This window comes from Colias philodice, chromosome 25 (assembly GCF_061535455.1).
Source record: "Colias philodice isolate Cphi_HAF_F1 chromosome 25, ilColPhil1 Martin Lab GWU primary, whole genome shotgun sequence".
In the NCBI taxonomy this organism is placed as follows: domain Eukaryota; kingdom Metazoa; phylum Arthropoda; class Insecta; order Lepidoptera; family Pieridae; genus Colias; species Colias philodice.
Window position 1 is genome coordinate 2,139,209 of NC_143110.1, and position 25,162 is coordinate 2,164,370.

At 33.3% G+C, this 25,162-nt stretch overlaps 1 protein-coding gene across 3 annotated transcripts; it reads left to right on the plus strand.

Annotated features, from left to right (window-relative positions):
• Window positions 1–560: 560 nt before the first annotated feature.
• On the plus strand, window positions 561–25,021 carry LOC149477209 (uncharacterized). Of its 3 annotated transcripts, XM_089710579.1 has the most exons (6): window positions 561–653; window positions 784–814; window positions 20,814–20,892; window positions 21,413–21,439; window positions 22,655–22,735; window positions 23,012–25,021. In XM_089710579.1, the coding sequence occupies exons 1-6, from the start codon at window positions 598–600 to the stop codon at window positions 24,631–24,633; spliced, it is 1,896 nt and encodes a 631-aa protein (XP_089566705.1). In that variant the 5' UTR covers window positions 561–597; the 3' UTR covers window positions 24,634–25,021. The 3 variants fall into 3 exon arrangements, with proteins under 3 accessions (XP_089566705.1, XP_089566707.1, XP_089566706.1); XM_089710580.1 differs by lacking the exon at window positions 21,413–21,439 and having other exon boundaries at window positions 562–653; XM_089710581.1 differs by lacking the exons at window positions 21,413–21,439; window positions 22,655–22,735.
• Window positions 25,022–25,162: the final 141 nt, after the last annotated feature.

The window sequence follows — 25,162 nt, forward strand, 5'->3', positions numbered from 1 at the left end:
TGTATTCCTCCGTATGTATGACGTCATTTGGCGCTTACGACATTTTAGAATGAGATGATTTTAAAACTCAAAAATATGAATGAAAACTTCGATATTTAGAAAAATCAAAAAATACATGTATCATAATTTTTGATCTAGTTTTCATTAAAATAAAAAAATAAGTAGCTTAAAATTTTGAAATGTTGTCAATTGTATAGAAATAAAACTAGACATCAATATTCAATTGCAATGCCATTCCCGATTAAAACCATAGATAAAAATAACAAAGCTGTCTTTTGTTTCGCCGACTTTATTTCGAATTGTTCTGAAACTGTGAAACAGACAAGTCCATAAACCTTCGGAATTCCTTGCGCAATTTTTACCTAGTTTTATTTTGATTAATTAAGACATTGTTCTTAGTTTTACATCGTAAAGTGTGCAAGGAAGATTCTTGGGATGCGTCGAAGATTCTTAGTATTTGAAATTTAAACTAATGACCCCCAAAGGCGCGAAAACTAACCCATTATTAAATAATCCCACGTAAGGAGAGAAAAGTTTCAAAATGGAGGTCGCATTAGAATGGTGGTAGTGTCACAGAAGAGGTTATAAGCGTGCGCTATGAAACGCTCGTGTACATTCTGTGTTTACGATTGTCAACGTGACGTATTCGAACGGTCAGTTTGAAAATAGAAGACTGAATTGGATTCGGCCTTTGCCCTTAAAAAAAATTGTCTATGCTTTTTAAATGGATTCCCGCCAGTGAACGTGTGTTGTGATATTAATAGTTTTTATTTTTTATTTTAGCGGTGCTAATTGTGTTTGGAAATTAATCATGGTGAGTTTTCTTTTAAATTAGACTAGATGTGGAATTAATTAAAAAATTAACTAACGGTTCGATATATTATGTTTTCTCTTGATTTTTGTCGTAAAATAAAATCTTACGTTAATTATTATTTTAAATAAACAAAATATTATTTTTAATTTATTTGGTTAATTTAATACATTTAAAAATTTATACTCATAGACATAACAAACTTTAAATAATAATTTAATAATCAACCAAATAAAATTAATATGAAAATTATCCGCAAAATGCACTTGCGGCTATTTATAAACACAATATTAACGAGAAAAAGTACAAATAATATATAAAAATATAGTATATAATTAAAACGTGCAAAACTTTTATCTCAAACAATCCCAGTATGCAATCCATATATTTTTTTAACATCTTCACGGTTCATTGTTATTTACGTAATAATGATTGTCGTACGAAGATACCTACTGTGTGAATCGTGTTATCAGGGCAAAATATAAAAACGCATGCAAAACCATTTTACTTGAAATTATTTTAATGAGCCATTTATTACGGTGTGTGCGTATTATGAAGGCAAATAAGGCATACTTTTCTATGTTGTCATGAAGTAAAAAAGTTACTATGAAAGCTACTATTTAGTAGTAAGCAACTACTATTTGGTAGAAAAGCTTACTATGGAAGGTTATTGACATGTTAGAGTTGTTTATAATAGGTAGTAGCTGTCCTAACTAATTACTAACTACATATATACAAGCAGTCCACCCCGGCTTCGCCCGTGGTACATGTTTACGCTTTCTCTCCATAAGAACTATACTCATAGTTCAAGGAATATTATAAAAAAAGAATTAACGAAATCGGTTCGTTCTCGAGTTATGCACTTACCAACACATATACATAATTATTAATATATTGTAGGTTCCAAATGTGAAGCGGTAAAGATGTAATTTTCTTATGAGCTCAATGAAATTTTTGCAATCAGCGTCAATATATACAGACTTCTTAGAGAACCGCTGAAAATGGCTATATCGATTTTTATGAAATTTCTGTGTTTGATAGGTCTAAGACTAGGGCGTAGACTGTATTTTTCCTCCTAAATGATATGTCAATTCAATTATATAATTATTTTCTTCATAGTATCATAATTTGTTTTTGTAATGTCTGTAATATATTATTATATTATGGTCCGGGAGCCAGCAGCAGATTTTATGACCAAGTTCCTCTCAAGCGGTAATTAGTAAAATGCATCAAAGTATAGTATTATGAAGCCTCGTGAACGTCAGCTGGAGCTCGGTTGGGGGGAAGAGCGGTTGTAGCCTCCCGTATCAGCTGACGGTTTTTCCACCAAGATACAGCCAGCTGACATATATATTTATCCACAGTTACATATAAGCTATCATCAGGTAAATTTTTGTTTGAGAGGAAATAACGGAAAATAAATTTTTCTTTAAAATTAACTTTCATGTTCGAGACACCAGCTGACGTATAATATACACCATGTTGTAACCAGCTGACTGTTTTTTTTCGTTGAGATATTGGGTTAGCTACAATTTGACAAATTTTTAGCTGAGAGGAAATGAATGAATGAATGTATTTTTTTTCCTATGTGCGTGGGAGGCTACAACCGCTCACCCCCCCAACCGAGCGCCAGCTGACGTTCACGAGGCTTTATAATACTATACTCTCATGCGTCTGACGAATTATCTCTTGAGAGGAAATAGTTAACCAAATTTGCACCTGGCTCCCTAACAAACAACAATACATAAATTAACATACATATATTATTCATAATTCTGACTTATATATGCATTTGACAGACATTGCGATTGTTAAAAATATTTAACAATGAATGAGGAGGAATGAGGTAACTTATGACGTCACATTTAATTCTATATTTAAATATTTGCATTAATTGTTTTATAGAAAAGTCAACAAAATGATATTAATAATGTAAACAAACATTCAAGAGTTCAAAACATCTTTATTGCGCGAAATCAAACAATTTCCAATTCTAATCAGTAATCAGCAACAACACAAAGCAGTCATAAACATTAAAATATTTAATATTTTTTGTAATTACGACTGACCGGTTGGCTTGGTTGGTAGTGGCCCTGCCTTTCAAGCCAGAGGTCGTGGGTTCGTTTCCCACCCGGGGCAAATATTTGTTTGATGAACATAGATGTTTGCTCTGTGTCTGGGTGTTAATTATCTATATACGTATTTATTTAAAATTATATATATATATATATATGTATGTTTATCTGGCATCTAGTTTCCATAACACAAGCGAAAGCTTAGTATGGGATCAGATCGTGCCGTGTGTGAAAATTGTCCTGAAATATTTTTATTAATATGATACTATTTTTTCTTCCTTACTTTACCTTTTTATCGCTCTAATCCATAGTAATATTATAAATGCGAAAGTAACTCTGTCTGTCTGTCTGTTACTCAATCACGCCTAAACTACTGAACCAATTTTCATGAAATTTGGTATGGAGATATTTTGATACCCGAGAACAGACATAGGCTACTTTTTATCCCGGGAAAATGACGCAATCCCGGAAATCCCACGGGAACGGGAACTATGCGGGTTTTTCTTTGACTGCGCGGGCGAAGCCGCGGGCGGAAAGCTAGTGCGGAATAATGTGGCATTCTGAAAGAATTTTCAAAATGATTGATCGAGCTTCCTGCTTCGTTGTATAATTGTTTTTTGGTACATTTTGTTCGTTTACAAAAAAAAATTGCTCTTTATTTTATTAGATACTTATTACTATCTTTTTTATGTAAGAGGAGGCAAAAGAGAAGACGCGTCATCTAAGTACCTGGCGAATATTATCATGGAGGCAAATAAATAAATAAAAAATGTTTATTTCGAAACAATACATAAATACAAAACAATTTTGACACGACGATCGCCTCAACTAGGAACATACCTGTGCTAGAGACGATCAACGCCTTCCTCTCCAGACTTAGCCAGTATTGTTTAGTTAATTTTAATTTAAGTATGTTTTGAAGTAATTAAAGTGTTAATGCAATACGTATGTCGCAGGCAAATTGTAGTATTTCGCCGTTTACAAACGGTCGGCGTTTTGTATTAAGTAGAAAATTCGTAATCAGAAAATTCGTAATCAGAAGATTTTGGTTTAGATAAGGGGGTGGGTTAGGTTAGGTTCGTGTTTTTTAAGACTACACAGAAATAGGAGCCCCCCGAAGTGGGGCTCCGTCGGCTCGCGACCGTCTTTTTGTAGAATTTTTGAAAAAGAAGAATTTTCGGCATATTACAAAATGCCGACCGTTTGTAAACGGCGAGATTATACAATTTGCCTGCAACACATACATTAGTATATATTAACAAGACAAGATATTTTTAACATTTTATTTGTGTGCTTTTTGAATAATATTAAAATGTGCTATATTCTTTTTTGATTTAATTAACCTTGTTAATTCAAAATCATTATTATTTATTAGAAACAAAACAATGTTCGTATCTATAATACCTACAATATTAATAACTTAAATTGGTGCAACTAAGAACTTCGTTAAAAAGATAATAAGGCTCCAGATAGTATAATAATCGAAAATCATTAAGGTAATATTTTTATTTTTTTCCTAATGATTCGGACACCCACCGTTTCTAAACTATTATGTATACTATTATATTATCTGTGCTATTATATAATAATTCGTGAATGAACATTTTGTAATAGCAATAACAATTTACCTTTAATCATTTGTAGTGAAAGCGCGCGTAAAATTTTTAAACGTTCAAATTTTCTTAACAAGTCGTAATTAGCATTTTTGAACGATTTTGATATGGTTATGACTTATGAACGTAAAAGGGTTAACGTCTAAAATAATTACATTTAAGTATATCCCATCAAAAACATCCTGTAAAAAACCCAAGTCTCGCAGCTCAGTCTTTCTACCGTCAAAAGTTGTGAGATCCATGTAATACCAACAAAATATAATGAACAAGATTTTAGTATTACAAAATATCGAATATATACAGAAGTAATCTAATAAACTTCTAAAGCTTGCAACATTACCTATTGACCGCTTGCACAATACGCAAATAATTTGAAGATGCAACCTATTTACTTATGCATTACTAGATGGCTTCGGCTTTGCTATGGTGATGTAATTTGCATGTGAAAGGAATTCTATAAAATTACAGCAAAAATAAATTCTGCTATCAATCAATTCGGAGCTTTTTAGCTCTTAAGGAGACTTGCCTTAAATATAGCCTCCTTAACATTTTAATAGCATACAGAATATAGACCTTATGGGACTTACATCCTTTAGGTATTTAAATTGTTACGAAGTTTATTATATTAAATTAATGATAAAGTACCTACTTTCTATAATTTCGAGAAGTTTCAGTCTTATTAAGTAGAGTCTATTACCGTGATAAAGTCCCATGTCCTCTTATGTGATACTAGCTGTGCGGCGCGGTTTTACCCGCATTGGTCTTAGCGTGATGATATATACTCTATAGCCTTCCTGTATAAATGGGCTATCTGACACCGAAAGAATTTTTCAAATCGAACCAGTAGTTCCTGAGATTAGCGCGTTCAAACGAACAAACTATTCAGCTTTATAATATTAGTATAGATGATGCAAAAGCTCTTCACATTTGTTAATTTATACCTACTATTCTGATAACGAAGGTGAAATCAGAAGTATCTTGACGTAGGTAACGTCAAGATATTTCCAAAAGTCACAGAATACTTAATAGTAACCCACTTGTATTATCCATTGGAACAGTAAGGTTAAAATAAGATGTAATACGCATATGAAAGGTGTTAACAGAAACAACACAGGTCGTATGCTTATGAAGTCAGATGTCACTTTGTCACATATTTTAAGTAATATGCATTAAGGCCCTTCGCTCATGGAGCTACTCAAAAAGAACTAGTCACAAACTCAAATTACTAACGAGTTGCCTGAGCGTCACAGCCCATACATCTGCCCACCATACACTAAAGTGCAGTAACAGCAAAATCACGATTTCGAGTAAAACGCATTTAAAGTTAAGAATTGATTTTAAAAAATCAACAGAATGATAAGCAAAAAAATTTGAATGCAGAAAGGTTGTAAAGGCATAGGTTCACACGTTAAAGCAATAAAAAAAAAATATATCTTAATAACTGAATTTATTATGGCCATTTATTCTTTTTGGTGCCTATTACTGCATAGCCTTTTTTGTAAAAAATACCATTTTAAACTTAGTAAAATGCAGCAAAAAGCCCTATTACTGCGTTTGGATCAGTTATTTTGTCAAGAAACCCAACTAACATGCAGTAAGGTCAAAAAAATACTGCATTTTAGTTAGTTTTTTAAGAAAAAAGTGTTCAATTTACTAGTGCAGTAAGAAAAATAGCTAGTTCACAGTTGCAGTATTTAAAACATTAACTGCACTTTAGCTAGGAATAATCATATCTGTGTCATTATGCTATCCAAACTAATCTGCAGTAATGCTGTATTTTACTGCGTGTTAGTCAGTTTATAATGATAAAAGAATGTTAAGTATTCACAACTAAAATGCGACAAGCTTTGATTTTACTGCATTTTAGTTGGGAGTTCGTGACAATAAATTGTATTTTCTTAATTTGCAGTAAAAATAGCTTGTATGGCGGTAAATTTTACTGCGTATTAATTTTTTTTTTAATTTTATTCCAGAAATATAAAACTATCTAAAGAACTGTAAAATTATATTGCTTACTGCATTTTAGTTATGAAACCTTAAAATTTAATCTGCAGTATAATTTATACTGTATTTTAGTTGGGAAATCACGCCAAATTGTTAATTTTTTTCGTTTGCAGTAAGTGAAAACTGTTAAATAAAAACCATTCTTATAGTCTTAGAAATAAGTAAGTTAATTCAATAGAAAGCTTAAGAAACCCGCTTTCAGAATCACTAATAAAACGAAAAATCACAAAAGGGCTGTTACTGCTCTTTAGTCTCTGGTGGGCAGACATGTTCTATGGAGATTCGCACACGACGCGACTAGTTACTAACTGGTGAGTAACGCGTTAGCAACAAATCACGCGCGACGCGTCGTGTCGGTCTCCACGCTACTGGTTTCCCGAGTTTCTTTGTTTTTTATGATAAAAATGAACGAGCAAACATTGACAAGTAACTGAAACCTTATAACTTGAGTAGCGTTGTATGCGAGATACAATTTGTAACTGGTTTGTAATCGTAATTACTATCAGTCATTTTTGAGTAGCTCCATGAGCGAAGGGCCTAAGAGTCAAGACAAAGTTTTAGTTACGGTTTCAATAGTCTTCATATGTTCTATTATGAAAATACAAATGCAGTTTTAATAGTGATGACTACAAAATGCAATAGAGCATTTGGTATTTAAGTTCTTCAAAATAAGTGCGAACCTTTTATATTAACGTTATGTTTATCTTTGACTGAATTTTATACTCTATCGCTAATCTTAAATGAGGGTCATAGCGTATATGCAAAGATAAATAAATAAATATTATAGGACATTATTACACAAATCGACCTAGTCCCACAGTAAGCTCAATTAAGGCTTGTGTTGTGGGTACTAGGCGACGATAAATATAATATTTAATAAATACATACATATATAGATAATAACACCCAGACCCAAGAACAAATAATTGAGTTCATCACACAAATATTTGCCCTGACCGGGGATCGACCCCGGGACCGTCGGCTCAGTAGGCAGTTACTTTACCACTGCGCCAACCGCGTCGTCACAAAGACAAAGGCAGGTGTTTTAAACATAACATGTCATCATTCTGTTTTAACTTACATAGTTAAACTAGATCATTACTATACTATCAATTTATTTTATACAAGTAAATACACCAAATAACTACACTTTAAAATATTCTGCATTTTTGCTATAACTAAAAAACAAAAAAAAAAACAAACATAATGCCCACTTGCACAGTGCGCTATTTTTAAGAACGTATGTGTGCACTCGCACATTGCCATTTAACATTAGAGGTTTCTCAAAGAGTGTCAACAAATAGACCGAAGATTTGCCAAAATTAGTTCTTGCCTCACACTATTTTATACCCAGTGTAGTTTCACACGTCTGCATTATTTAGCAAATTGTGATATAATTTGACCTTTAATGAATAAATGTTTGCTTATCTCAGTTGTTTTGTGCTGTCAGCTTGATGTTTTAATCTTTGATTGCAATTTAAAAATTCAGTTCGCATCCTTACGAAATATTTTAAGCTATGTTCATTATGTTTTTAAATTGTGTACTTATAATATTTGAGAAGCTTACACAAATAAGATTGCATTTACCTTTAAGATACAATATTATTAGAAAGACGGTTATGAAAACAGTATTGCAAATGTTAATCTCAGCAAAAGTTCAGTGGCTGCTATTAGTCAGAAATGGTTTGATACAATTGCTTACTTGTATTATTTTTCATTATGCGTTGCTTAATTTCTGCAGATCCGTTCTTGGAAAAAAAATTAAAATAAGTATATCGATTTGAAAGTCATTGACTGCAATCGCTTAAAATTAAAAAGCTTTCCTTCAAACAGCTTTCAAGACGTATCTTACATAGTTATAAAATACATTATACGAAGATGAGATAAACAAGAGAATTGATTCAAAATTGTGTAACTGATAATGTTTATCATTATGTACCCGCTTTACAATGGGCAGTGTTGGCCCAACAAATGCTTGTCAAAGTTTGCTGCTATAATTATGAATAAACATTTACAATGACGGCCGATTATAGCCACTGGCCCTCTATCGTGATTGCCTGTACTCGCCCAACGCTGCCCATTGTGAAGAGGGCCCATTATGTATGTAAAGATTGCTACATATAAATACATTGAGGCCAATTGACCACTCACAGAAAATTGGTCCACTATTATTATTATTTAAGACTTTTGAGTCGTGCGAAATCTATGTAATAAGTAATTGAAGAGATGCATTCTGAAATATTGTTTTTGTGTATTGCCGATTATTTGGAACAAGGTTAAATATGATAGTTAAGTCGATAATACCAAAAATAAAGATATAAATCATAACGATTATTGAAGGTCGAAAGTTGAGCACTTAAATTTATCGACGGAAAATTCCTCTGTACTCAATATATTATTACTTCAATAGGCGGATCCACACAGAGCGTTCAGCCTCGCGAAGCAATTGCTTCGTGAGGCTGCTCGCTCTGTGCGGATATACATTATCAAGTTCGAAACAAGAAGAATGTGGGAATATTTAATAGATTTTTCAATTTAACTGCACCTTATATATATGACCATTACTCCAATACGACATTTGCACAAAATTAAAATAAAAACAAATAAGAAAAAACTCAACGGCTTTTTAAACTTCAAACTTTAAAAAAAAAGACGGGTTGCACTCCGGGAGTGCCGGCAGAAGTGAAAACTTGATTATTAACGTTCAGCATGTTTGATATTTTGGAATGGAATAAATGAATGAAAAAATCCGTCTTACGCTTTTTCGATCAGGCCACGTGTCCTGACGCGAGTTTAAGATTTTATACCCAACGCCGCTAAAGAAGTTTTCACTTCAAAAAGTTTAAAAATAAGTTTATTATTTATGTTGTGCAATTTGAACTATATCCTACATGAATAGAGTGTATATTGCAATGCATTGCACATTCACTGTCAGTGATTAGGACATGAAAAATGATTTGCGGTTTTATAAAAGCCTTTGTGGCAAATTGAGTAATAAAATATTGGAGCTTTATGTTGTAATGGATGTCTTAGTATTTTAAATGAGTGTCCATCAATTGTCTTGCAAATAGACGATTAATTGATCTACCATTCTATTTCTATTGTGGTTCGGTTGAAAGCAATGTAATTGAGAAGGTATGAGCTAATTATCAGGTAGAGACTTTAAATAATAGCCTTTTCGGCCGGATCATTTTCCTAAATGAAAAGGAAATTGATTAACTATATTATTATTAGTCCAGATTGACAACCTAATTAATTTTTTTTTGGCATTTGTTGAAGTTAAAATTCTATAGACGCGTTGAGAGTAATGAAAAGTCGCGTCATGGCAATACCGTCACGTCACGAAGTCAGGCGACGATTTTGATCTTTGAATCTTGCCAAAGATGTTTTACTCCAGACACGTGTGCTCGGCGTACACGCATTTTTTAATTATTATAATTTTCCTGAATAATTCTGTAAGACCTTCAAGCTTTCAAAACTTAAATGATATTTCCAAACACGTCTTAAATAGCATTGGTACATCAGCAAGTTATATATATTGTCTCACAAGGCAGGGGTCAGAGGTGAGGATCGAACCTGTACCCAGTTTCTACAACCTAGAACTTTCTCTAGGACCTGACCTTAGCATTTTCACTAACGTCTCATCTTAATTGAAAGGGTACTGTCGTGGAGATTCTCTGCATAATATAATATATAGATTTCTACATATATGCAGTTTCACGTTTAAATTTACGTTTTTAATATGTATTAGTAGAATGTTTTTATAGATTTTTAAGCTATTGCATAGCTTCTATCGCGGGCCTTGAGCGCGGGGACCGAATCCAGAAATTTAGTAACGAAAAACCTCACGCTCCCCACTCCGACGGGCGCGGAGGTGTGGCTTGAAGGCATAGCATGCAATAGCTTTACCGCGGCAGTCCCCGAGTGCCACACGTCTTTTTTATTCAGTAATATTATTATTATAAATGACTCTACTTTATAATTACGAACAAAACCGGGTTTGGTATTTCTACTCCTCCACACATTCTGATATTCATCATCATCATCATCAGCCCATATAATATTATGTACCTACTGCTGGGACACACGCCTATGAGGGCACAGGCCATAATCCACCACGCTGGCCAAGTGCGTTTTTTTAAGCTATTGCATAGCTTCTATCGCGGGCCTTGAGCGCGGGGACCGAATCGAGAAATTCCGTAACGAAAAAACCTCACGCTCCCCACTCCGACGGGCTCGGAGGTGTGGCTTGAAGGCATAGCATGCAATAGCTTTACCGCGGCAGTCCCCGAGTGCCACACGTCTTTTTTACACGCTTTATATTAGCTTCACCTGTATGTTTGTATGTTTGTAACCGACTTCTTTGGGCGCGATTTTGACCCACTTTAAACGGCCAGATTTCGTTCAAACTTTGTAGATTTATTGAGGACCGATGACAATACACTAATTTGATAAAATTATTCCATTTTTTAGTTCGGTTTCTATAAAAAGCGTGTTTTTTAGTTTTTTTAAACTATTATTATTATTTTAAAGGCACCCGGCCAAGAGCGGGTTGGCGGATGTCACATGTCGTCGAACTTTTGATTCTTCGACATGTCGGTCGGTTTCTTACGATGTTTTCCTTCGCCGTTCAATCTATACTAATATTATAAAGCTGAAGTTTGTTTGAACGCGCTAATCTCGGGAACTACTGGTCCGATTTGAAAAATTATTTCGGTGTTAAATAGCCCATTTATCAAGGAAGGCTATAGGCTATATATCATCGCTAAAACCAACAGGAGAGAAGCACTGCGGGTAAAACCGCGACGTACAGTTAGTTTCTGATATTATGTAATTTCTTTATAAATGCAAACAGTTGAACTTCCGCATAAATAAGAATTCTCGAAGTTCATAGAACATAATTAGAGATCCTCGTTGCGCAAGCGCATCTCAGCATAATGACTCGCTATTGGCTAATTGATGGCTCTCTCACGATTGGTCTATTTTGAATAATGACATTCCATTTTCGTGTCTTTTTATAGTCTGAAAGAAAGTTTGAATTACGAAGCTTTTTGAAAGCATGAAACGTACCTATTAATTTGGTATACAGGGTGATTTTTTAACACACGTAGGGACAGATGAAGCTAATAAATAAGCTTCATCGGTATATTTGTATGTAACAGATGCTTTTAGACTCGATTTTGACTCACTTTTACAGGACAGATTTAATTCAAATCTTGTATATTTTATGATGATTTCCTCATAGCAAATGACTTTACTATAAATTACCTGTACCTTAAGTAAAGTAAATTATTAGAGGGTTATCTATTCCTATTTTAAAGTAAAAAGATGAGTGAAGATATTATGCCAAATTTATATTTTAAACTAGCGGTCCGCCCCGGCTTCGCCCGTGGTACATATTTACGTTTTCTCTACATAAAAGCCATCCTCGTACTTCAAGGAATATAATAAAAAAAGAATTATCGAAATCGGTTCAGCCGTTCCCGAGTTATGAGCTTACCAACACATTTTGCGATTCATTTTTATATATAAGAGGAAGAAGAGAGATGATTAGTAGCGGTAAACAGGTGATAGTCGTTAAAATAAAATAGAATTTCGACCACCTGTCAAACCTAATATTTAGCATTAGATTCGCTTTCAATACATTGTAAATAAATAAAGCCTTGGCTAGCTAATCAAAGTGAAGGGTGTCAAATCATCTTCAAAGGTCCTACCGATTTTGTATACTTTATGTCGCAATTTTAGACCTTGCTGTGTATTAGAAGCATTAAAGTTAATAACAGTAAAGGACATGTTATTACAAATAAATCTATACATAATATTCTAAAGCTGAAGAGTTTGTTTGTTTGAACGCGCTAATTTCAGTAACTACTGGTCCGACTTGAAAAATTATTTCAGTGTTAGATAGTCCATTTATCGAGGAAAGGAGAAAAAAATATATCATCACGCTAAGACCAACAAGAGCGGAGCAATGCGGGTAAAACCGCGGGGCACAGCTAGTGTTAGATATCGAGTATCAGTTATGTAAGAGTAAAGTACTATATTATGTGTGGTTTAAGATACGATAATGGATCATTGATTGGCTTATTTTTTTGTTGTGGTGATTGCGTATTTTTGAAATATGGACTTAAAACCAATGCAATAACCTTTCTTTTCATTTACACTGATGAGATAAATCTCCATACATCAATGTATATTTCACAGAACTCCCTTCTCTACTTAAATGGGAAAAAAACTCTTCCTGTCTGTCTCTTCTGTACGCCTAAATATACTCGACTGAATTAAATGAAATTTGCTACAAAGATAGTTTGATACCTGAAAAAGGATATCGGATTTTATCCCGGAATTCACACGGGAACGGGTTTTCCTTTGTTATTCAATAAAGAAACGTAATTATGTTCTTAAATTACAAATAATAATTTGGAAGCAATACATTAACTATAACAGAAAATAAATGTTTGTTGTAGATAATTATAATTATAATCTTATTATAATATATAAAATTCTCGTGTCACAATGTTAGTCTGCATACTCCTCCGAAACGGGTGGACCGATTCTCATGAAATTTTCTGTGCATATCGGGTAAGTCTGAGAATCGGCCAACATCTATTTTTCATATGTACCACGGGCGAAGCCGGGGCGGACCGCTAGTCTTATATATAAAATTCTCGTGTCACAATGTTAGTCTGCATACTCCTCCGAAACGGGTGGACCGATTCTCATCAAATTTTCTGTGCATATCGGGTAAGTCTGAGAATCGGCCAACATCTATTTTTCATATGTACCACGGGCGAAGCCGGGGCGGACCGCTAGTAATATATAAATCGGTATTTGAAAATGCTCTATCATCATATACTTAATTATTATTATAAAGTTACTTGCAAATTCTGTGTTGTAACTGAGTTGACAAACTATTACACACAACATTTGACAAATGACTATAAATGTGTGTTATTCAAGTTAAAATTAATCGTTCATTGACAATGACTCGCTAAATAAATGTTTTGTTTCTTATTTCACACATACGGACAGTTGAACTATGACATAACTTTTAGAAGTTACATCACAGACCTACTATAAGGTGCTATATAAGTCTTTACTTATCATTGACATTAAATTCAATAAACATAAATATTTGAGAACCATCAAATCAAAACATTTTATCCTTGTTACCTCTGTGAGTCAATCGAGAGTTTCGTACAAGAAATTATTGGGCGTCTCATCAAAATAAAGCTACTCACGAAAAATTAGCTTGATAGTAATCAAGTGCAAAAATGGGCGATGAATCCTGAACTATTATTAATACGAATTTTATGCCAATAAAAGAAACAATAGTCACTTAAATGGGTTTTAAATTAAGTAAGAGTACGTTGAAAATGTCACTACCAAACTAGACGAACGAAATATAACGATATCATATCCATAATATTATAAATGCGAAAGTTTGTGTCTTTGTTACTCTTTCACGTAAATACTACTGAACCGATTACAATGAAATTAAGCACACATATAGAGGGTAACTTGGATTAACACATAGGATAGATTTTAATCCCGGAAATCCCACGGGAACGGGAACTATGCGAATTTTTCTTTAAAACGCCGGCGAAGCCGCGGGTGGAAATCTAGTACTATCATAAAATTAGTTAAAAATAAAAATCTGTCGTCAAAACTCGACAGAATCCAAAAAGAAACCTTTCAGAACACCTCTGATGACGCCCACGAAATAATAAAAACAGTTTTCACCTTTGCTAACATCAATTTCACATTGTCTTATTTTTTGTGCAAATGTTTCATCATCGATTACCTATTATAGATACATATACATAGATGTATATAGCAAAACTAGCTTTCCGCCCGCGGCTTCGCCCGCTTTGTCTAAAACCTGAATTATACACTAAAACCTTCTTCTTGAATCACTATTCACTCTATCTATTAAAAAAACCGCATCAAAATCCGTTGCGATGTTTTAAATATTTAAGCATACGGAAAGCGACTTTGTTAAACTATGTACTATGTAGTGATGACGAAATTCACAAATTAACACGTTGATCATGCGACATACTCGCTCTACCATTAATCTTGTTTCATATAATCTGATCGGCTCATGACAAATTAAAAAAACTGATATTAATCCACCATTCCCACAGCGTGTGAGAAATTATTGCAGCACTATTTGTAATGGATTGAGATATTTGGTCTCTTTACGTGGTTTTGATTGGCTGATGGTACAAGAAAATAAATTGGACGTTTTTATGGTGTAAGTACTAGAGGTCCGCCCCGGCTTCGCCCGTGGTACATATTTCGCAATAAAAGGTAGCCTATGTCCTTTCTCGGGTATAAAAATATCTCCATACCAAATTTCATGCAAATCGGTTCAGTAGTTTAGGCGTGATTGAGTAACAGACAGACAGACAGAGTTACTTTCGCATTTATAATATTAGTATGGATTTTTAAAGAATCTGCTCCAGTTGATTATACAATATACCTACTGGCAAAAATATAGTAAACAATGCCCGATGTTATAAAAAATATTAATAAACAATAGATTGGTTTTGTGTTGATATGTAGATTAGAGGTTGATCAAAAAATAAACAACATTTGATTTTAATACTAGATAGAAGATATTAAATTATTTATTTCGGACGTATACTGCACCGTTTAAGGCTTCGATATTAAAATAATGTTTGTTCTATCATACTAATCACTACCCTTGATTAAAAATAATAATTACCTTGGCCTTGCCAGAACTCGAGAAATGATGACGACTCTTCTATAAGCTCTGCTCCATAATTTCCATTTGGGCAATATTTCAATAATTTATGGAACGAAGTTCTTATCGCGCGTTACGAAAGGGGTCTAGACGGAATTAAGACCAAAAGTTGAAGGTAACGACACTTTTTGCTAGTTGTAAGCTGTGCGGCGTGCGCGTGTTTCTCTGTCTGTCTATTTTCGTAACTTCGTTCCATCCGGGTGTCCCTTGACACCTCTCAAGTTAATCAACAATTAATCACAATTAGCGTGACATGTTAAGTTTTTATATAATTCGCTCCGAATACACACAACAATGACTGTGTTGATGGTATCGGGAACAAAAACCTTTCTCACGTCTGGTAATTGTAGTAATTGATAGCAAATATTTGTTTCTTTTTACCCGACTGCGAAAATGTAAGGAGGGTAATGGTTTGGGTGTGTTGCCTCAATAGAAAACAAATGTGTGCGTGTACTAGTACACACGTAAGAAGTGAAACTTCTTAATGACATTATTTTTCAAAAAATAATTTACTATATGCAACTTTACAGAAATACGTCGAATCACGCGTGGTAGAGATAAGAAAAAGATGGCGCGTAACGGAAAAATGTCACGCGTAACGAAAAAATGTTACACTAAATTTTTTTCCAACCCCGATAAAGAAGTTTCACTTCAAAAATATTTTAAATTTCGGATTGTCTGCTACATGTGTACAAACATATACATTATACATAACTAGCTGTGCCCCGCGGTTTAGCCGCAGAGCTCCGCTCCTGTTGGTTTTAGCAATGATATAAAAAGACTAAAGCCTTTGTCGATAAATGGGCTATCTAACACCGAGAATTTTTTTCAAATCGGACCAATAGTTCCCGAGATTAGCGCGTTCAAAGTTCAAACAAACAAACTTCAGCTTTATAATATTAGTATAGATAAAAGTTTATTTTTATTTAAAACTAAAGTTTGTTAGATATATTGGTCCTATTTTTAAACACTATTGTGTTTGGCGTGGCGAAATGTTTAAAAATTGCCCAATACGTAAGAATCACTTGAGTTCACGCTTCGCTGTTTTGGGGTCAATTTGAAACACAAACTTTAGTCTTGTGTGCATACATTATCATCATTTTATGTATTTTGTATGAAATTAAATGTGGGATGGTAGTTTTATGGGTTATTACTGCTTAATCGAGGTAATGTGAATATTTATTATTTGTTCTTCACAAACTATATAATTTTATATAATAATATTTGTCTTTGATTATTCCGTTATTATAAACTGTATTGTTTACCTTGTGTTTGATAGAATCTATACTAATATTATAAAGCTGAAGAGTTTGTTTGTTTGTTTGAACGCGCTAATCTCGGGAACTACTGGTCCGATTTGAAAAATTCTTTCAGTGTAAGATAGCCCATTTATCGAGGAAGGTTATAGGCTATATATATCATCACGCTACGACCAACAGGAGTGGAGCCACGGGGCTGAAACCGAGCGGAGCAGCTAGTGTTATATATTATATTATAATGAAGGATAAACAGAAACACTAAAAATAGCGATACATTTTTCGCAACACTTTGTTTGTACGAAATTTATCGTATAAAAGGATCATATTTTGGCAAGTTCTAGCCAAATATAATATAATTGCAATAAGTAAAAAAATCATATTTAAAATATTTAACTTCTTTAGTTCCGCTTGTGCGTCAAAATAACACTTTTTAAGTGGTAATAAGCAATTTATGTCTGTTATATAAATTACAACGAATTACCAATGCTCACGGCACGCGAACAATCAAATTATACACTATACTATAAAAATACAACAATAATATTACCGTTAATTTAATATAATGGCATGTTGGATGAATTTGACGAATAATTTAAGCATTATTTGTGTATAATATTGCTCTTTACATGTTGAAATCGCGAGTGAATGTAATGGGTAATAAATCTCATATTTTTTAGAAGGCTGTGTTGGAAAGGGTGTTTTTTGAGTATCTGTATTGTACAAAAGTATAATATATGTTAGGTACTCATTATTGTATGTATGTTTCTTGGCCATGCTCTATAATGTAAACGGCTGAATAGTCTGTATTTAAAAGGTGTCAATAGATTTGTTTTAACTGTGATAATGACACTCGAAACTCTTCGTTAAGTTCAAAAATATTAGTTAATTATTTTCGATGCCTCTATGTTTGACTAAAATGCTGCTTTATGATTATAATAATAATTAATAATGGACTAAAATGTTCTGCTCAATTTCACCGTAGGTCGAAAAGAAAACTAAAAAGATATATGGCACTTGGGGCTAGGAATACGACTAACAGATACTTACCACGTGTTAGTTACATAATGTAAATTAGCTTGAAGCTAGATTGAAGCCAATTTATGGAGCTTTAGCATATCCAAAGATCCATAAATTAGGTTCAATCTGTCACTGACATATGCATCGAATCATGTATTGTTAATCAAGGAAGTCGATTTTGCATTTCAAGACGAGCGTTGCAGAATCGATATTTGGCGAATCGATTCGTCTGTTACATCACTTGGTCTCGATTCGTGACAATGGATGTGGTATCGTAAAACATAATATTATTATATAGATAGATATTTGTTGTGGATACGTAACTTTGTTTGAATGCTATCTAGCTTAGATCTAGATTTTAAAAGTAAACTGTTATCTTTGTAACTATATATTGTTTGAAGCAACAGATGTAATTACTAAAGTTATATAAAAATCAGACGAATTCACATTAAAAAGTATTTTTTTGAAGTGAAAACTTCTTTAGCGGCGTTGAGCACTTTTTCTGTAATGGGTATAAAACTTGACCGTGACCTGATCGAAAAAGCGTAAGACGGATGGATATCAGACATGCTCAACGATAATAATCAAGTTTTCACTTCTGCCGGCACTCCCGGAGTGCAACCCGTCTTTTTTTTTATTTAAACAAGATACGGTTTAATTTTGCGACAGTTTTAAGACATAAGAAATAAACATATAAGAATATAGAATAAGAAATAAATTGCGACAGTTTTAAGACATAAGAAAAAAAGTACCTATACCTTTTTTAAATAATATAATATAACTACATAAGCTTATTTTTCGTTACGTACAGATTCTGTAAATTATGGAATTATTCCATACTAGCTGCTCCGCGCGGTTTCACCCCCGTGGCTCCACTCCTGTTGGTCGTAGTGTGTTGATACATAGCCTATAACCTTCCTTGATAAATGGGCTATCTAACAGCGAAAGAATTTTTCTAATCGGACCAGTAGTTCCCGGGATTAGCGCGTTCAAACAAACAAACTCTTCAGCTTTATAATATTAGTATAGATAACTGCAGGTAACTACCATACCTGCATAAAGTCTGCATTGTCGAATGTTAGAGTTCCTGGATATACCTACCAGTTGTTTTTCTTCTCCGATTTGAGCGATGGGAAGATAAATTGAGCACTCACTTCCATTTTTGCACCTATGATGTTTTTTTTTGGGAGGCCACTAAGCTACAATTATCTTTCAACAGATTGTGTAATAATTTAAATATTCATACATACTCATAATTACAGAATTAAGAGAAAGGAAGTATTTAGAATGAGAGTTCAACAAGATGCAACATGCATTACGCGTGTAAAATGACTACATTCGTACATAATTACTTTAAAATTCTAAATAAATGGTAAGTACCTTTGGCAATTGGCCATGCATTTTCTATATCGAAAAGTTTTGCTCAATTATTTACTTTGCAGTTAATAGCTTTATTTTAGGAAATTAGAAGCTCAAAAACGATTTATGGACCATTTTCAAAAAAAATTGTTAGTAAGTTTACAATAATTATTTACATTTTATGAGGAAATTGGGCTTTTTTAATTATTTCGATATAGAGGTTTTATTTTTTAATAAAACTTAGCGCTTTTCAAATAATAACTAAGATTAGGGTTATCCTCACCTATAGGCTTAGATCATTAAGTCCTATAGGTTAAATAACTATTTATATTTGTTTTACGTGAATGATACATAATATGTAACAACTGGTGATGAAACTTTTTAATAAATAAAAAAAGACGTGTTGCACTCGGGGACTGCCGCGGTAAAGCTATTGAATGCTATGCCTTCAAGCCACACCTCCCCGCCCGTCGGAGTGGGGAGCGTGAGGTTTTTCGTTACTAAATTTCTGGATTTGGTCCCCGCGCTCAAGGCCCGCGATAGAAGCTATGCAATAGCTTAAAATAAATAAAAAAATTTTAAATAGCTTTGTCTTGATAAATACTGGTTATTATGTTTTTCATCCGTTAGTAAGTAATAAAAGGTCAAAGTTAACGCATATTGGTCAGCATTTTCTAACCAATCAAGAGAGCACATGTGCGCAATTTCTCTAGTTTTCTAATAATTGATATGATGTAATCGGCTTGGGAAAGGTCAAAAAATGATGACTAATGTTAGAGTGTACAGTATTCTGTTACATGCGTTTTGTTTATGACATAGGTAGCTTATGTAATGCGTGTGGACGGGCGGGTGGAACGCGACTTTTTTTTATTGTTTTTAAATCGGTGGTATTGTTTAGTCTGTGGTGTTTTTGTTGTTGAAGTAAACAATTAATCAAATGTATAAAAATTACGATTTTTTTGTATGATACAAACATAATAATATTGTTAATAAGTATTTGATTAGTAAACTAAAAACTTTTCTCTTGATATCCAAATTCATAAGAAATTGTAGTTTTAAAATTATGTAGTAAGTAGAATATGTTTGTCACACTTACTACAACAAAGAAGCATGCATATTATGGCAGGCCGCAACTGAATAAGATCGATTAATAAGAATTGCGGACATATTGAAACAGCTAGAATAAAAAATCTCGCCACTGTAAAAATTATTTATCCCAACAAAATAATAAATGGAAATAAAAACATTTTTATTTAAACACTCAAGTTACAAAAGCGAAAAGCATCCTTTTTATTTTTAAAATACGAAACAAAGCTAATGAGCAAGTCATCAATCTGCATGATAAATAACAATTAATGTTTTTTTTTCAATTGCGCAATATGTCTAGCACTAAGCATTGTCTATTGTGGGTTCAATTCCCAGCAGGTGACGTGTTAACAATGGCTTATCTTCAAAGCAATTTAATTAGAACTTGATTGATTGCTATTTGTAATTTTTAACGTAAGCTTAAAATTTTGAATAATTTGAAACTCACTGAAACTTGGGAAGAACTATATTATAACATAATCACTTTTCACACAATTGAGAAATTTGATTATTTTTTTTTATTCTAGATTTGTTGCGAAATTACAACATTGACTATTTATTGTTTTCAAAGGAATCTCTTGTATAATTAAATTGAATACATATTTTAATCAAAAGCACTTAAATGAGTGTTTAATAGTGCTCAAAGCCAGCTAAAAACTCCTGCCTCACTTACGATATGTGAAAATCGGTGTGTTGTTCCTTTGGAAGATTTTTTAGATTTTTTTAAAATTGTGTACAATTAAAAAAAAATCTTCCAAATATAATTCCTTCTTTATGTAACGTAACTATGTAATAATAAATATTAATTTTTAATTCCAGATGCTGCGGTGGTGTGTTGCGGTAGCGCTGGTCGCGCTCGTCTGCGCGGGAGCATCCGATACACACTCGAGTCGCTTCCGTAAGTGTTTACAATCAATAAAAATAATGATTTGAAGTTTTTTATAGTATTGGTTAATTTTTATTAGCGTTAATTAGCAGTTTTATGTTTATTACATAGATAAGAATAACAGAGGTTGTGAAAAAGCCTGTAGATGTTAACCCCAACTATTTATACAAATCCATTCTCATATTTGATGAAAATGTCTTACCTCTAAATTACTGAACCGATTTTGATGAAATAATTTTGGCATTGTGATAATTGAAAATTCAAAAACAAAGATAGTAGTATTTCATTGAGATTATAATTTGTTGAGCAAGCGACGCAAGGGCGAAAGCTAGTTCTTGTATTCAATTTAGAATAATTATTATACTTTAATTTAAATCTTATCTTAAGAATATTGTCCTTTTAGTTATTTATAGCTATTGTATTATAAATTTATTTTGTGCTAACAAATATGTGTTTCAAGTTATAGCATCTAGTATTTGTGTCATATAACCCACAATGTAAGTTCATGTACTAACTAATACTATTTTTACAGAACTGAAAAAAATAAGATCTAGGAACGGTACGTACACAACACATTACAAGGGCCTTTTAGGGAATCAATTTTATTTATCACTATCACACAAAAAATTTCGAACCAATTATCCCTTATAACTCAAACAAAGAGAATATAATAATATTTTTTAATAGTAATTATAAATATAATTTATGATTACTATTCAAACTATGTACACTGTACAGGGTGTCCCGCGCGTCGTCGCGTCGCGTCGGTGTAATAAGCGCATTAAAACATAATATAGTTTTGCTTACACTGATTACGTAAAAAATACTTAAAAAAAATATGATGTCAATATATTTTTATTAGATTTTTCATAAACCGATTCGGAATATATGTAGGCATTTTGTCTATGAAAAGATAATCTTGGGCGAAAGGGCATATTCCCATTTAATACACATAGAGTTTAAGAAATCATCCAAAAGGAAAAAAATAGTCTGAAATTTTATAAGTATTTTTACGTAATCAAAACTATAAATTCCATTGAGCTTAGTACACCGACGGTGGGACATCCTGTATATTTATAATTATATCTTTTAAATTTTGCATATATCCTATCACCTTTAGAATGAAAGGGTCATGGATTTTAGGTAATGGCTCTCACTTTGCTTAGACCTACACTGGAACACAGCTTTTTTTTAATTGGTTATCGTGTATTTATTTTAAATATTGGTTTTGGAAGGATATGGTTGATTATGGTCTAATTTATGTAGTCTACGTTTTCTTTTTAACAGGTTTCTAACAAATTATTAGTCTTACTTCAGTATTTCAATTGTTGGTGAAGCTGCTGTAAATTTTTTGGTTGTAATTGTATTCGTTTTTCTAATTTCGTCTTTTTCACTTGAAGTTATTTCAATAACAAGAAATGTATCTGGAAGATTTTCTGAATTAACAACATTGGGTCGTCCATTTTCTGTAATTCTTTTAATAACAAGTAATGCATTTGAAAGTATATCTGAATTAACATTGGGTCGTCTTTTCCCGTAACATTCTTCTTTACTAATTTTCAGGTTTGGACATTAATAGGCGATATTCCCAGCATGGTTACTAATTAGTCAAATTATCATCGACCATAATAATTTGAATAATACCTTCTAGAATTCTTCGACTTCTGTAGTTAGTTAACGTCTTCTTCTCTTCATGGAGAATATATCTTAGGTGATGGCATTAACGTTCAAAGTCATTTCCTATCATTTTCCTGATATCAAGGAAATTTTTCAGCTGAACATGGCGATTCAGATGAAATGATAAGTCAACTTCTGCATTGGATTCAGGGATTTTCTCAGCAAAGGAATAGAAAAGGTCTGTGTTAGGCTAATAATAGTGAATACGTTTATTTAATTTATTGTTATTTAGGTATTTTAGTCAATTCCTGGACACCATAATATTGTTTTCATCTAGTCGAGTTCGCAACTGACTGAAATTAGGATGTAACGACTTACATTAAAATAATTTTGTAAATAATCATGAAGTTTAGTTTTGAGATCACCAAATCACAGCTAAGCGTTGCAGCACATTTTCACTATTGGCAAATTTATATATTTACGAGATTTTAATATTTATTTTCAATAATTTCAGCTCGCCAGTATTTCGGAGGGAAGCCTGAAAGACCACGACCTTTTGAGCCCGCTTCTTACCTCCCACCAGTGACGGGATATCCTCCAGCAGGGTCGCGACCAACGCCATCCTACAGCGAAGGACCTTCACCAACTTACCAACCAAGCTCGCCGTACCAACCTTCAGAACAACCTTCTCAACCGAATTATCCCTCAAGCTTCCAACCAAACCAGCCAACTTCTCCAACATACCAACCACCACAAACTTCTTATCAACCACCGCAGACATCTTATCAACCGCCACAAACGTCGTATCAACCCCCTCAAACTCCTGAACAACCTGCGGAAAAACCGTCATATACTTATCAACCCACATTTTTCCCCAATCAACAAGTAACAAATCAACCAAGCCAACCTTCTCAAAACCAGCCCGAGACGGATGAACCAACCCAAGACGGATTTATACCTAACCAAACGTCCCCATCACAACCTAATCTGCCAAGCAGTCCTGAAGGAACTGCACCAACATACGAAACATCTCAACAAACAGAGGGAACTCAAAAACCACAAGAGAACGACTATGTTCCAGCTCCTTCAGAACCTGATGATGACGACAGACATCCTCCACATATTCACGCTATTTCTGTTGAATGTGGCAAAGAAATGATGACAATTAACATCGAGTTCAACAAAGCTTACAATGGAATCATCTACTCCCAAGATCACTACAAAGAATCTGAATGTATTTACGTCAGGGAAAACTCCAATCAAGCAAAATACTCTTTCACCGTTAGTTTAAATACATGTGGTACAAGATTCTTCAGTGATTTCGAAAATGAGGGACAGGCTTATCTTGAAAACGTTTTGGTACTGCAAAACGAACCAGGAATTCAAGAAGTCTGGGATCACATACGCAGAGTGAGATGTCTATGGGAAGGAAATTTGACTAAGCAATTAGTGTCTTCATTAAGTGTTGGTATGTTGAATCAAGTGACAAGCAATTTCAGCGGTGATACAGCCATGGCTCGTTTGGACATTCAAACTGGTAGAGGACCATTTGCACCTGAAGCTAATGGTTTAATCAAGATTGGAGAAGTAATGACTCTAGTAGTTTCTGTAACAGGAGATGCTGGTTTTGACATCCATGTGCGAGAATGTATAGCAAGAGACGCGGATAACAACAACGTTGTACCTCTAACCGATTCAAACGGTTGTGTGCTCAAACCGAAACTGTTTGGAGCGTTCCAGAAAACACGAGAAACAGGCAACACAGGAGCGTCTATAATAGCATACGCGTACTTCAATGCTTTCAAATTCCCAGATGAGATGGACCTAATCATTCAATGTGAGGTTGAATTATGTAAGACAGACTGTGAAGTGTGTCCAAACCCGGGAAGTACAGAGCCCAGAAGGAAAAGACGAGACGTCATTCACGTAGGTAATAGAACAATGGAGCCAGTGACGACAATTGGAAAAGGCTTAAGGGTTGTCTTTGCTGAAGATTTACCGAGAGAGCCAGATTTCTGCGTATCTCCTGTAGCAGCTATATGGGGAGGATTCATGGTACTTCTAGGATCTTTAATGAGCAGTATCATAGTGTCATTCTGTTGGCAAAAGGCACACAGCGATGTGAAACTGTCGTAAATAATGTAATTTATATTTTTAAATACTCAGAAGTACAAGAGGTTTGGAAGTTTACGAAAAATTAAGAAGTGTAGAGAATAATCGGTACTGTAGATAGATGCTGTAATATACTTTTAACATTAGGTTTTAAGATAAACTTTTATAAAGATCCTGTAGGAAAAAGTAAAAGGATGTTGAAAATCTATGGTTTTCAGTATTTTGTAACGAAACACTGCCAATAATGCCTGATAGTTACTTTAACTCAGTTTTTTAATAAATAAGAAGTCATTTCATAAGCTTTTAGTTGCCTATTTATAACAAACTTACACAAACATAATGTTAGATAAAATAAGTATTTTTAATTTATATGTGATGTACATAATAGTTTAAATAAAAAGTTTAAATATTATTGGTTTGTTTTATTTTAAGCCATATGTAGCCTAATTATATTACAATGAAAATTTATAGCAACATTTTTTTTAAATAATTACCTTTGCTTTTATAAAGAGAAACTATAATTAATTTGGTGTTTATGGAAAAAAACATATGA

What these genes read in the sequence shown, in the direction of transcription:
- LOC149477209 (XM_089710579.1), top strand. Translation starts at nt 598, where the DNA reads ATGAAACGCTCGTGTACATTCTGTGTTTACGATTGTCAACGTGACGTA. An exon ending in GTGTTTGGAAATTAATCATG is followed by an intron (nt 815 to 20,813) that starts GTGAGTTTTCTT and finishes TTTTAATTCCAG; the next exon opens with ATGCTGCGGTGGTGTGTTGC. An exon ending in TCAGCAAAGGAATAGAAAAG is followed by an intron (nt 22,736 to 23,011) that starts GTCTGTGTTAGG and finishes CAATAATTTCAG; the next exon opens with CTCGCCAGTATTTCGGAGGG.